This window comes from Netta rufina, assembly GCF_964035555.1.
Source record: "Netta rufina genome assembly, chromosome: 8".
Taxonomy (NCBI): domain Eukaryota; kingdom Metazoa; phylum Chordata; class Aves; order Anseriformes; family Anatidae; genus Netta; species Netta rufina.
In genome coordinates, this window is record NC_140131.1 from 10,618,741 (window position 1) to 10,630,806 (window position 12,066).

The window sequence follows — 12,066 nt, forward strand, 5'->3', positions numbered from 1 at the left end:
CTCTGCAGTGCAGCAAGCCCCGCACGTGCCGTAACAGCAGGTTGCTAGCAGCACCTTGGCCCCTGGGACTCACCTTGAACTGCTGGTGATCATAGCGGTCATGAATCACCACGAAGCGCAGGTCGAAACGCCGAGCCAGGTCGAAGAGGTGGTCTGTCTCGGCTTTGGTCCATGCATCGTCGTGGAGATACATCTGGTACTCCTGCTCCGAGTAGACGGGAACCTGCACCGTCTAAGCAGGGAAGAGAAAAACGTGGCAGCTCATTACAGCACTGCCTTTCTCTCGTGGCCAGCTGGTAGGGGCCAAAAGCCTGCAGCCAAGAGCAAGAGCAGGAGGAGGCCAAAGTATCAGGCAGGCACTGCCAGGACCCTGATAGGAAGGGTAACAGAACAGGCAGAGGAATTGATAAGGAACAATGTGGGATCTCTACAAACACGACATTCAGGAACTACCGCCTGGTAAGCTGAAACCTATTTCAGGTGGCAGACACAGGCAGTCACCAGCCCACATCCTGACAACAGGTTTCACAACTATCAGGCTAACGTGACAGTGAAACCAAGGCTGGGCCAGCTTCCCTCCATTCTTCCTGTACAGCAGCACCAATATTTTGACATCAACCGCTCTGACAGCCCACTCTGCCTGGGCTGGGACATGTTCACTGCTTGAGAGGAATGGGACAAACAAGAAGTGGTGGTTCCTAGCCTTTAGCATACCTCTTGCTTTGATACACAACCTACTGCTTCTGCAGCACTGTCCACACCAAGCATGAAGATTGAAAGGCTGGGTGCTGTACAACCCAGGCCTGTAAACTCAGCAAAATCTTTGCCCTTCCCTTCCTCATCCACCCTTTCCCCAGCAGAGCTACAAACTGTCCATCCCAGGTGCCAAACCCACACCACATCCTCCAGCCTACAAAGGCTCTGAAAAGCACACCAGTGACACATGAGTACTAAGGAAACAATACAAGAGCTTACTGTGAGCCCTAGCACACGGTGAAGCAGCAGCTCAAACAAGCCTGTGCTTTTCTCCCTTACCCCTCCCACCACTCCCGCAGCGGAACCTTGGTCTGCCTGACCAGGTCCTGCCTCCACAAGAAAAAAACTGTGTGCACATAAGCCGCACGCACTCTTCAACACTTCTGTGCCCTCCTGAGTCCTACACCAGAAATCTCATCCTTGTGAATCCCAAACAGCATCTTTAGGCCCATTCTCCCATCTTTATGCTTCACACAGAAGCATAAAGGTGAAGAACAGCCCTTGGAGACAAGCTGTACCTCAGCCTTCAAGTACCGCTTCCACCAGGAGAAGAGCCATCCTATCAGACACTGTAAGGATGCCCTGGGTACTTCAAGATAAACATATTTTCTAGAGAAGCATACATAAATGAAAAGAGCCAGCACAGCCCTCTGCAGTGGATGGAAAGGAGGATGGCAGTTGCCTGGTCATAGGAGGGAATGAGACGAGCAAAAAGCAATTCCCCAAACACTTCCCCAGCCACAGACAGTTCACACAGTGCAGTACCCTTCAAAGCTGCAACTTCTAGGAGTTACTTGGTTGCTCATCCAACTCACTTAAGGTTTTAGCACCCTGTGGCCATGCAACTGGGAACAAGTCTCCTGTGAGAAGGTGAGCACTCGTGAGACACAAAGCTTGAGCCAACCACGAGACAGCTCTCAGTTCAAATGCAACGCAGCCATGAAAATGCAAGTATGACCCCCCTCTTCCCAGGAAGGATTTCCAGCAGAAGCTGGCAGGGTGTCAGCTGCACACCAAGACCTTGTCTGGAATACCAACTCGAACTCTGCTGACCCATGCTCAGGGAAGATGAACTGAAATAGGAACAAGTACAGAGACGAGCACCGAGGATGAGTAATGGGGTGGGGAACGTGCCCTCCCTCGGCAGATTGGAAGAGAAAGGAACCTAGCAAAGGAAGCCTGAAAGGGGATCTGACTGCAAGCTTCAAGTACGCTGGGTGGAATTAAGAGAATACCCATGGGAAGAAAAGAAGAGCTGAAATACAGACAAAGAAATTGGCTTGTAAAAAAAATGCCAATTTAGCATGGAAAATTTAACCTGGAAGCGAGAAATGGAGCAAAGAGGGTCTGGAACAAACAGCTTCCCAAGGAAGCACGGGGGCAAGAAAAATCCAACCGCTTGACAAATAGAACTTGATCGCTTTATGAAAGGGACAGGATGGTGCAGGGCCTGAAAGAGCCGAGACGAAGATTCAATGGTGCAGAAAACCCCTCTCAGTCCTACATTTCACACTGTAAACTCACACAATGATGGGCTTTAAATTAGCTGAAACTGCTCAGGAAAGATCGTGGAGCCATGAGACAGCTCTGTGAAAACACCAGCACAATGCTAAGCAGTGGTGAAAAGACAAACTGAACGGTAAAAATGATTAGAAAAAGAGAAACATAGCCAAAGCACAAACCCGCCGTGCTTCTAGAACTGAAGTATGCACTCATAGTCCTGCCATTTCTACAGAAAGGATAATTGAGAACAACAAAGGGCAGATGCATGTCACAGTACGGGGAGCACAGCACATAGCAAGGACAATTTACTACATCTTGTAACATAAGAGCTCACAGGCACGAAATGAAACACCTAGGTAGCAGTTTAAAACAAAGTGAAAGCACCTTTTCACACCACACAAAATTAACCTGCAGAACTCGTTGCCATAGAATATTCACACAGCAGATTGCTGCCCTGAACGCACCTATTATTAAACACAGATTCCAAGTTCAGAAAGCCCCAAGTTAAACGTCACCAGAAGCTAGCAAGAAACGCTCCTCTGCTGTATTCTCATATTCTTTCTCTAAGCCTTTACCAACAGTACTCAAAAAGAAAAAGTTGGCTGAGACAAGCCTGTGCTCCAACACCAGTGAGGCTGCTTTTGCGCTCTTATTTCACAACAGATAGGAAGGATTCTGGGTGGGAGATGGGGGGCACAGAGAAAAGGCAAAACAACTGAGCAGTGCTGCAGGAGCCAAGTTAAAGAGCTTGAGTGACCAATAAGACTACACAGTCACACAGAACAACTCTGTGACTACACAGGAAAATGAGCTCGTGTCAAGGGGAGTGAGTGACACAGGCAGAGGTATCAAATATGCATGAAGGAACCAGCAGAAGAGCTTGGAAAAGAAAATAAAATTCCCCTGACACAGCAAATATCTGCAGAACTCCACAAGTGCCTTCTACCTTCTCAACCACAGATCCACAGCAAGGGCAACAACTTGCTGCTAATGTTATATAATGGTGCCTGTGCAGCTGGCAGCACGCTGCAGCACTAATCTAAAGGCTGCAGCCTTGCTGAAGACTTCTCTGCCTGTAAGTTCACGGTACGTGATAAAGTTAAGGAAACAAGAATCATGTAATTCAACACCACGCATGGCCCCCTCTGATAAACTTGGCTGAACTCAGCCAAAAACTGTTACAGAGGCAGAGTCCTGGAGACAATTACGCTCCTAAAGTCTCACACAGACAGCTAGGTAGGTGCCTTGACTAAGCGAGTCCTGTTTCAGACTTCCACCCTAGACATCAGAGAACAGATACCACAGGAGGCTCTTACCAACGTCCCAACAAAAGAGAAAGCATCAGTCAGAGCTGGAGCCTTCTAACATACAAGGTCAACCAAGCACTTAACTCTGCAGGAAGCCGGGCTTTGTTAGTGCTGACGCTCTGTGGGTTGCAAACTTGAAATGTTGTATACAGTTATACACAAGCAGAGCTTTTGTGGAATCATGTGATCACGCACTTTTTTTTTTTTCTCTCTTTTCCTCTTCAGGTTTGCATCACGAAGAGGGTTAAATTATGTTATGGAGGCACCCTAACTCTGTCCCTTCCTGATTTCTGAGGTCCTGACTTTGAAATACAAATCTTGATGTAGCTTCCTTTGTGCATACACACAAAAGCACTAACCACTCAAAGCAGATACATCTGGGACAAAAGACAGCAGGAGATTATAACAACACATTGTGCTAATTTAACATAAGATGCAAGGAACAGGGGACTGCACCACGCCGATACCACAGGAGCAATTTCAGAGGAACGCAGTGTAATTCAGTATCTGTGCTGGAATTTGGCCAAGAAGCTGCAAACCAGCTTTTTGGCCAACAAGCTACAAGCGAATTTTTTCATCCTGGGCAAGATAACAAGACTTCTGACTTCAATGTCTCGCTCAGAATAGAGTATCTTTTACTACCCAGAGCCTGTAATCAGGGAGAGGACGTTGGTTAAGAAGTTAATTAAATGGTACAGTGCCTCCTCGCCGTATCAGTTACTGCACCCGAGACACAGAGGTACTCTGGCAAGCTCTGACCACACGCTGAGCCCGCTTAGCTTGAAGGATTTGGAGGCTCCAGAGTCTGAGGTCACACAGCTGTAGGCCATGCTGCTATTTAAAACGCAGTTACCAAACCGAATTCAGCCTTCACACGTTGAAAGAACCAACTTCCCGTCTGGGCATTCACGAGGCTGACAAAGGGGAGCTCCCTGCTGCTGTTTATAGGCTGCTGTTTGGAAGTGCTCCCACTTACTTTATTGAACCTGGCAAACGGGTAGTCCTTCCCCTCCTCCGCTGCTCTCCTCCAGTGGTAGAACATCGCCCCATCTTTCCTCGCCGGGTTGGTGAAGGGCATCCACTTCCAAGGCCGGACTTTCTTGGACCCCAGTTTTGCTTTGACAGTTCGATAACCCTGAGTTGTGTCGCTTGGCAGCAGCGGAGGCGCATCCCTGTGGTGGAAACAAGCACTGGCTGAAGAGAAGCAGGAAGCAGCCCAGGGCAAACCCAGAGAGAGTTCAGACTCCCACTCTGGAGTGGGATTTGCCACCAAAACATCTAGGGTGGGAAAACCTGAGTTTTCTGCCAGGTTTTGCACTTCCCAGACTGCAATGCTAATATGTTCAGCTCCTCCAAGATGCTTCAATCCTGGGTTGCATAAGAACACCTACCTCCAAACTCCTCTAAGCCAACTCTAGATCACCTCTGATATAACCTAAAGCACAGCCCAAAGCCACTAAGGTAGAAAGGATGAGAAGACTGTTAGATACTGGCAGAGAAATAATTTTCACTGCATAAATTTGAAGTCACATGCATCAGAGGACAGAACACACGGCATGGATGAACAGAATCACGAGGAAAGCCATGCAAGAGTCCTCTGGGGCAAGAGCAGAATTCATAGCAAGCCAAACACAGGCTGCAGCAGAATCTCTGATGAGAAAAAAAAATAATCAGGTGCTATACCCAGTTCCCCCAACAAATAGGATTAGATATTGAAGGATAACAACACTACCTTGTCTGCACTAGCCTATTGTGCCCGTACCCGATTCATCTCATACACAAAGTAAATTCCTCAAATTCAGAGCAGAGAGGCAAGGCACTGGACATCAAAGTCTAAGAGAGGAACACAAGTGGGCCAAGAACAAAGGGCAATGAATCTGGAACCAAGACTGTCCATAATTTCAAGTGGATGCTGCCCTGCCACCAAAAGCCCAGGCTACCTCCCAACCTGCACAGATGAGCACACGCTCTCACTCTCTTACTTTTTGTCAGAGTAGAGGAGTGCGTAAACTTCTCGGTGCATTCCTTCTGGCCTCTTAAACGTCAACGTCTCTGAAGATTTCTTGGATTTTTTCTGAAACAGAAGATTTGAATTTTAGTTTCAGACATGGCAATCCCCGAGGGAACACACAAAACCACACAGCCTGGTGCCCTGTTCCGGTTTTCACTTCTATCTGTTTTCAGACACCTTGAATGTCTCCAGGAGAGTGCCTGTTCCTGGTGGAAGACATCGGCAGACAAAGCACGCCTGCTTTCAGTGATAGCACTCACCACTACTCGGACACCTATGCTGTAGAAAACATGCACTTCAGTTCCAGGTTGAAATCTGGCTGCAGTTTTCAGGGGCTGGTACCCTAAGGCTTTCTGCACTAGGCAAGTACTGTCTCTGTATGAAAATATTAAACAATTTAATTAAGTGACTTCTCAAACGTTTAAAGATATTAAGAAACGTCTTCCTACTCTCTTTTAGTTTCTGTCACCTTGCTCTGCAGCAACACATCAAGCTCTTAGAGCAGCCCCATGACAGAACTACCGGAATCACCTACAGAAGTCACCCCTCATTGCTGCCTCAAGCGTCACATTTACACAGCAAAGATGTTTTTTGACATACCATCTTCACACTGAGAATTCGGGGTAGACAACTCAATCTTGCCCTTAAAACTTCATCAGAGTTGATGGTTTCTAAGCCACTTTCCTCCTCATACCACATATAAATACGTAATCAGCTTTGGATTCCAGTGGACACATTAGGAGCTGCATTATCAAGGTACACTTTGAGTGGGCTGGGTTTACTGAGTAATGCAGAGCATTTGGTCTAATTGTACCATCTTTCTAACTCCTTACCCTTACCATGTGACTCCTTTTTAATGTACTTGTTTACCATATCACTAACGACTTTGAAATCAGAGTATTTTGCAACAGTAAAAACTAACACCGTAACATAAATTATATTAAATCCTTCACCAAGCAAATTCAAAATCCCAATTAAAGAAAAAAAATCTAACAGCCTGTACTACAAGTATTTCCCATAAAACTTCACTGCAGACATCCATTACATTAGTACCTTTTCACTCCTAATCAAATACCTTTCTCCCAGCTTGTCAATCACTTTGCCCAGGAGCAATGTAAGGCCATCCAAGGCAGTTACCCGTGGGTCACCACATGCCCTGTTTGAATGCCAGCTTCTGGAATTCCCCCAAAGTTCCCAGATTTATTAAAAGTTAATGTCAGCAGGCCAGAGATCAGCTCAGCCAGCTCTTTTAGGAGTTGAGAACAAATTACCTGATCCTGCTGATTTCAACGTTTTTATGCCTAGTAATTTTTTTTAAAACATTCTCAGTCACTAATGGACTGGAAAGCACTTCATCATTCTCCCGTGATTTAAAGGCATCAATCTGGTCCTTTTCTAATTGAGAACAGAACTATTTCCTGAGCAAATGCTGCACTGTTACTAGCAACATTTACCTCTCCATCTGATAACGGGGTATTTATACCTTTGGTGTGATTTAGCTTCTGTACTTTGTAGAAATTCCAAATGTTTCGCTCACAGCTGCATGCAGCCTCTTGCAACACTCCTGACACATCTCGCTGCACCTCCCCTTTCTCTCTTTTACCATTAGCCAGGCAAATCTGAGAAGAAACCCATCTGGTTGTCTTTTCAAAAGACACAGACATCCACCAGCACTCCTTCAGCTCCCTGCCAGCTAACAGACAAACACATCTAAATCAAAGAACTCACAACTCTGAACGCTCAGTGGCACCACATCGCAGGCTGAATCCTGCCAGAGAGCGGCTCACTAGACATCAAAACAGCTGATAACTGGCAACTTGAACACGTCAATTACTGAAACTTTCAATTACTGAAACTCATCAGTTTTCCACTATACCAATTATACACCGCGTACTCAATTCCCAGCCAGGCAGCCATGAAATCGTTGTGTCCTTTCAGAAACAAACACCTCAGTGGAAGCAAGCAAGGACAGTCAAGCAGCACTTTGGGTGATGAGGACATGTTTTGGTTTGTTTTTAAAACTAACGCACAGGCTTTACTTCAGATGAGACCATCTCTGTACCAGAGAACTCCTGGCGACTTCCTCTCCCCCACCTCATTTCCAAACACCTCCAGGCCTCATAATCAGCTGTGAACTGGCACTGCCAGCGTGTTGCAAAGCATGGAACAGCTAAGACCTTACCTTCTCAACACAGAAGGCAACAACATCCCATAGCGTATTATCACAGATAATGCAGCATGTGACTGCATCCTTCCTTAAGCAAACTTCCAGTTTACCAACTTGCCCACATTCCTACAGGCAACAGCTTTCCCAGTGCCCAAACAGCTTGCCCACGCAAGATCTAAGCACTTCGTTATAGGACATTTACCATTTAACCATATCAGACAGTGTTCTGCCCTTCTAAAACAGGTCGGCTTTTTATTATTTACAAATGCTTGGGGGCTAGATAGTAAACACACTTCCTACTTACCCCACAAGACAGGAATTTTAGAGACAGCAGAAAACATGCTGGGGCCAGGCCCAGCTCACAAGAGCACCATTTGTACAGCTACAGCTGAAATATCCTAAACGCCCCTATCCTAAGAACACTGGGAGCACAGAAGTGGGACCCTACAGGCATTTCTGGGTATGCCTAGAGAGTGTGAAAATAAACAGACCACAACAGAACGTGCTTTTTTCCACTGTTCTTCAAGCACCCACCACACACAAGGCCAGCCAGCACCCAGCAGAGGAGCCGCAGCTGTTGGAGCACCACATTTTACCTTATCCGAGTTGATGATGTCCTTCTTGTTGATGGTGCCCGTGTTCTCCGACTCCACTCCCCCCAGCTCCAGGATGTCCCGCACGTCCGCGCCCGTCGCCATCGCGCCGGCTGCCCGCTCGCCTCGACCACTGCCGTCCTGTCCTGCTCTGGGGGAGGCAAAACCGAGGAGCTGGGGTTAGCGGAGCCCTCCTGGGGGTGGGCTGGCACCATAAAACCCATAGATAAACCCATAGATACACACACAGCTGGGCGCGTGCGCACCCCCAGAGACACACATACACACATACACATGGAGGTACACGTGTGCACACACCTGTACACATATATATACATATATATACACGTATAATGCACCTATATACACATAGTTATGTATATACCCGTACATACACACGCCCCCCACCCCGGGCCCCCTCTTAGGCCTCCTCCTGCCCCCCCCACCGGCCGCCTCCCCCCCCCCCCAGGCCCAATACCGGGTCCCAGGACCCAGCCAGCCCCGGGATGCCGGCACACCGCGACCCCAGCCGCTCAGGGGGAGCCCCGGGGGTGCCGCAGAGCCCCTCCCGCCGCCCCCGGTGCCCGCAGGCCCCCGCAGGCCGCCCCGGGCCCGCTCCCGGCGCCGCTCTCACCCGCGCCGGCTGGGCGGCCAGCGGCACGGTGCGTCCCTCACGGCGCTCCGGGCACCGCCGCTTCCGGTCCCGCCGAGAGGCGCCCGGAAGAGCCCGGAAGGATTTTAGGGGCGCACCCACTGGCAGTGCGGAAGGTTGTGGGTTCGAATCCCGCTCCCGGCGGCTCGCAGCCGGCCCCGGGGAGGTGGTGCTGAGCCCCCCGTGCTGCGGCCCCAAAGCGGTGCCCGGAGCCCCCCGGAGCCCCCATCCTTCATTCCCGGCTCGGGGTGGGCAGCACGCTGCCGGCCGGCTCGGTGCTGCGCCAGGAGGTGGCAGCACAGCCATGTCCAGGCTGCACCCGCACCGGGCTCCTTCCTCCAGGACACCCCAAAAACCTCGGGGTGGCGGTGCCCAAAGGCAGGGCACCGCTGCCTGGCAGCACCATGGGGCCTGGCTGGGCTCAGGGACCACGGAGCAGGGCTGGGGCAGGCCCCCAGCGATGGCAGAGGGCAGCCCACCCATGCCCCACCATGCCCCACCATGTCCCACCAAGCACTCAGCCCTCCCGCTCTTCATGGTGTCCCGGGGCTGCTCGGGGCTCCACGGGGCTCCCAAGGAGCGTTTCCATCCCCTGGTCCTGTCCCCAGTGTTTGAGCGTGGCCGTCACACCCAACAGAGACCTGGTGGCCGTGCCAGGTGGCTGGGAGCCAGGCGGGCGCTGCCCCACGTCGCACGCTGGGGCCGCAGCTCCTGGCGTCGCCTGACGGAGCACGCGTTCCTCGCCGTCACCCTTGGCAAGGAACCGTCCCGCAGAGCTGCGGAGCAGCAGCTCGTACCTGAGTCTGCGGGCAGAAGTGAAAGTTTTAATAACGGGGCTGCCTTGCTTCCTCTTCCACGCAGAAGGAAAAGGGGGGAGTGGGAGGGGAGGAGGAAGCAGCAGTACGGGGCCGTGAGGGATCCCCACAAGTCTTCTTCTCTCTGCACTGAGGCAGGAGCAAGGCTGCCCAGTGGTAATTTGTCCCAAGCACGAGGTTTCAGCAGGACGAGCTGAAGCCTGCTGTGCTGCAGTGGTTCTAGAACACAGCTTCCCAGCGCCATCCACCATCCCAATCCTGCTGGCAGTCCCTCCCCACGGAGACTGCCATCTCAGCTCTGCACCAGCACCCAGCCAGCACCATCCGCTGGGACCACGTCAGTGTACCCCACCAGGAGCTCTCAGCACCTCTGGAGCACTGCCTGTTGTCCCCAGGACTCATTTATCCCTCCCCGCCCTGCTGCCACCCCTAATGAGGGTGGATTTCAGCACCTCAGCCCTTCTTCCCACAGCAGCCTGGCAAGGACAGAGCCGGTCCCAAGGCTGCTCCCGCCTGGCCCGTTTGCTCTCAGCTCTGCTGTGTCCATCCAAGTCCTGCCCGTGCCAGCGTGTGTGGCTGCTTGCGGCTCCAGCAGCCTGTGGTTTAGGAACCTCCCGAGCCAGAGGCTGCCTCTGGCTGCAGGCTGTCAGCAGTCCCGTGTAACAGGGTGCCACTCGTCAGCCTTTTTGGGATCTCCACCATAACAACCTGCCCGAGGTGCCTCTTTCCTCCAGCCGTGCCGCGATGCTCCTGCTCACCAGGACCAGTCCCACGTGCACTGCCCAGATGTGGCATGCTGGGTTTGGCCTGGGATGTCATACAACTTTCCACTTCATTTCCTGGTCCTTTTTTAATTGTTCCTTTCTCTGTTAATGAGTCTGGCCCAGAGGTGGTGTCCCCTCTTCCCCAAGGTGGGTCTGCAGAGGGAGACAAGACTCCAGCACTGTGTTCAGAGGAAGGCTGCCGGCCCCATCTCACCCCTGCTCTCCCTGCAGAGCTTGGCAGTTGCCTCAGGGAGCTCCTCACCTTGAAGAGCTCCTCACCATCAGAGGAGGAGCATCTCTCTTAGCCCCTCGCTTGCGGGTCATTCACAGTTTGTTCACGAAGCTATTCAGCAGCACTTCTAAAAAACACAGCCAATTCTCATATAAAATCCAGAGACAGATGGCCATTCCTTGTCCTTGAGTTTTAATTTTAACCCCTGCTTTTATGCCTGAACTACTCAAGCCCAGCTTCCAGCCTTGCCTTTCTCTGCTGGATCCCCAGCACTCTCAGCCCTACCCTGCCGCGGGGTGCTGCAGTCTGCTCGCTCCCCTCAATAAACTGCCAGCAGCACATTTTGAGCTCTTCTCTCTGTGGCAGAACCATCTTAACCTCACAAAGCACAGCCGTGGAGGACAGATCTCACCTCCACGTGCGTGGGTGTCACCGCGGGGCTGTGTCCCACCAGGAGCTGTAGGGACCTGCAAGCGAAACTCATCAGGAGGGAGCTTCTGCTGACCTGATCAGCAGCCAGGCAATTAGCACAGCTTTCACAGGAACCCGGAGATGTGGTTTCTGGGCAGCAATCGCTGCATCCAGGAGCTTTCACAGCCTTCTCCGAGCAAAGGGGCACAGCTGGAGAGCTCGGTCACCCTCAGGCACCTGGTCCTGGTGCAGGATGCTCTGCCCATGCCTGGCTCGGGGCACGGCCGCAGTGGCCCCAGGCCAGAGGTGTGCGTGTCTGCACACTGCAGCTCGAGGTGTGTGTGTCCCCCAGGCTGGCACCAGCGGAGGAGGACAAGTGCAAACACTGCGGCCAGCGGAGGAGGTTATCTGGGGCCCAGCAGTGGAAAAACTCTCGGTGTGTGACTAAGGCACGATAGCACCAGGTGTGGGTCCAGGCAGGGCGAGCGAACTGGGGAGTTATCGCTTCCCCGTGGATTCAGGTGCCTGAAGCCAAATGTTTCCTAAGGGTGCGGTGACAGCCAGGGCCCCGCTATCGCGGCGCCTGGCCCACCCCACGGCCCGGCAGTGGGGATGCGGGGGCCGGCTGCTGGATTTTCCCCCATGGTGGGGACAGGACGCCAGCCCCGGGAGTGTCTCTCCTTTGCTCTGTTCCCAGGAGGTGAAATAAGAGTAAAATCACCATAGGTCTGCATCACCTCGCTGCCCACAGCGTCCCCCCTGATCCAGAAGCACCTGGGCCCGATCCCACAGCCAGCATCCCTGTCCCATCTCCCCAGACCCGTGACCCCTTCTCCTGATGAAGGAGCTCCCCCC

General features: G+C 51.7%; 1 protein-coding gene across 2 annotated transcripts in view; it reads right to left on the bottom strand.

The window, feature by feature from the left end:
* DMAP1 (DNA methyltransferase 1 associated protein 1) overlaps nucleotides 1-9,018 on the bottom strand; it is a 30,192-nt gene extending 21,174 nt beyond the window's left edge. The window contains exons 1-5 of one of the 2 annotated variants that reach the window (XM_084290933.1): nucleotides 8,972-9,018; nucleotides 8,341-8,488; nucleotides 5,549-5,640; nucleotides 4,543-4,738; nucleotides 74-232 (exon numbers count right to left, since the gene is read on the bottom strand). In XM_084290933.1, coding sequence (XP_084147059.1) covers nucleotides 74-232; nucleotides 4,543-4,738; nucleotides 5,549-5,640; nucleotides 8,341-8,442 — 549 coding nt within the window. In that variant the 5' untranslated portion in view covers nucleotides 8,443-8,488; nucleotides 8,972-9,018. Of the gene's footprint in view, nucleotides 1-73; nucleotides 233-4,542; nucleotides 4,739-5,548; nucleotides 5,641-8,340; nucleotides 8,489-8,815; nucleotides 8,882-8,971 lie in introns of those variants that run through there. The other variant, XM_084290934.1, reaches the window with a different exon arrangement.
* Between the last annotated feature and the right edge of the window lie 3,048 nt (nucleotides 9,019-12,066).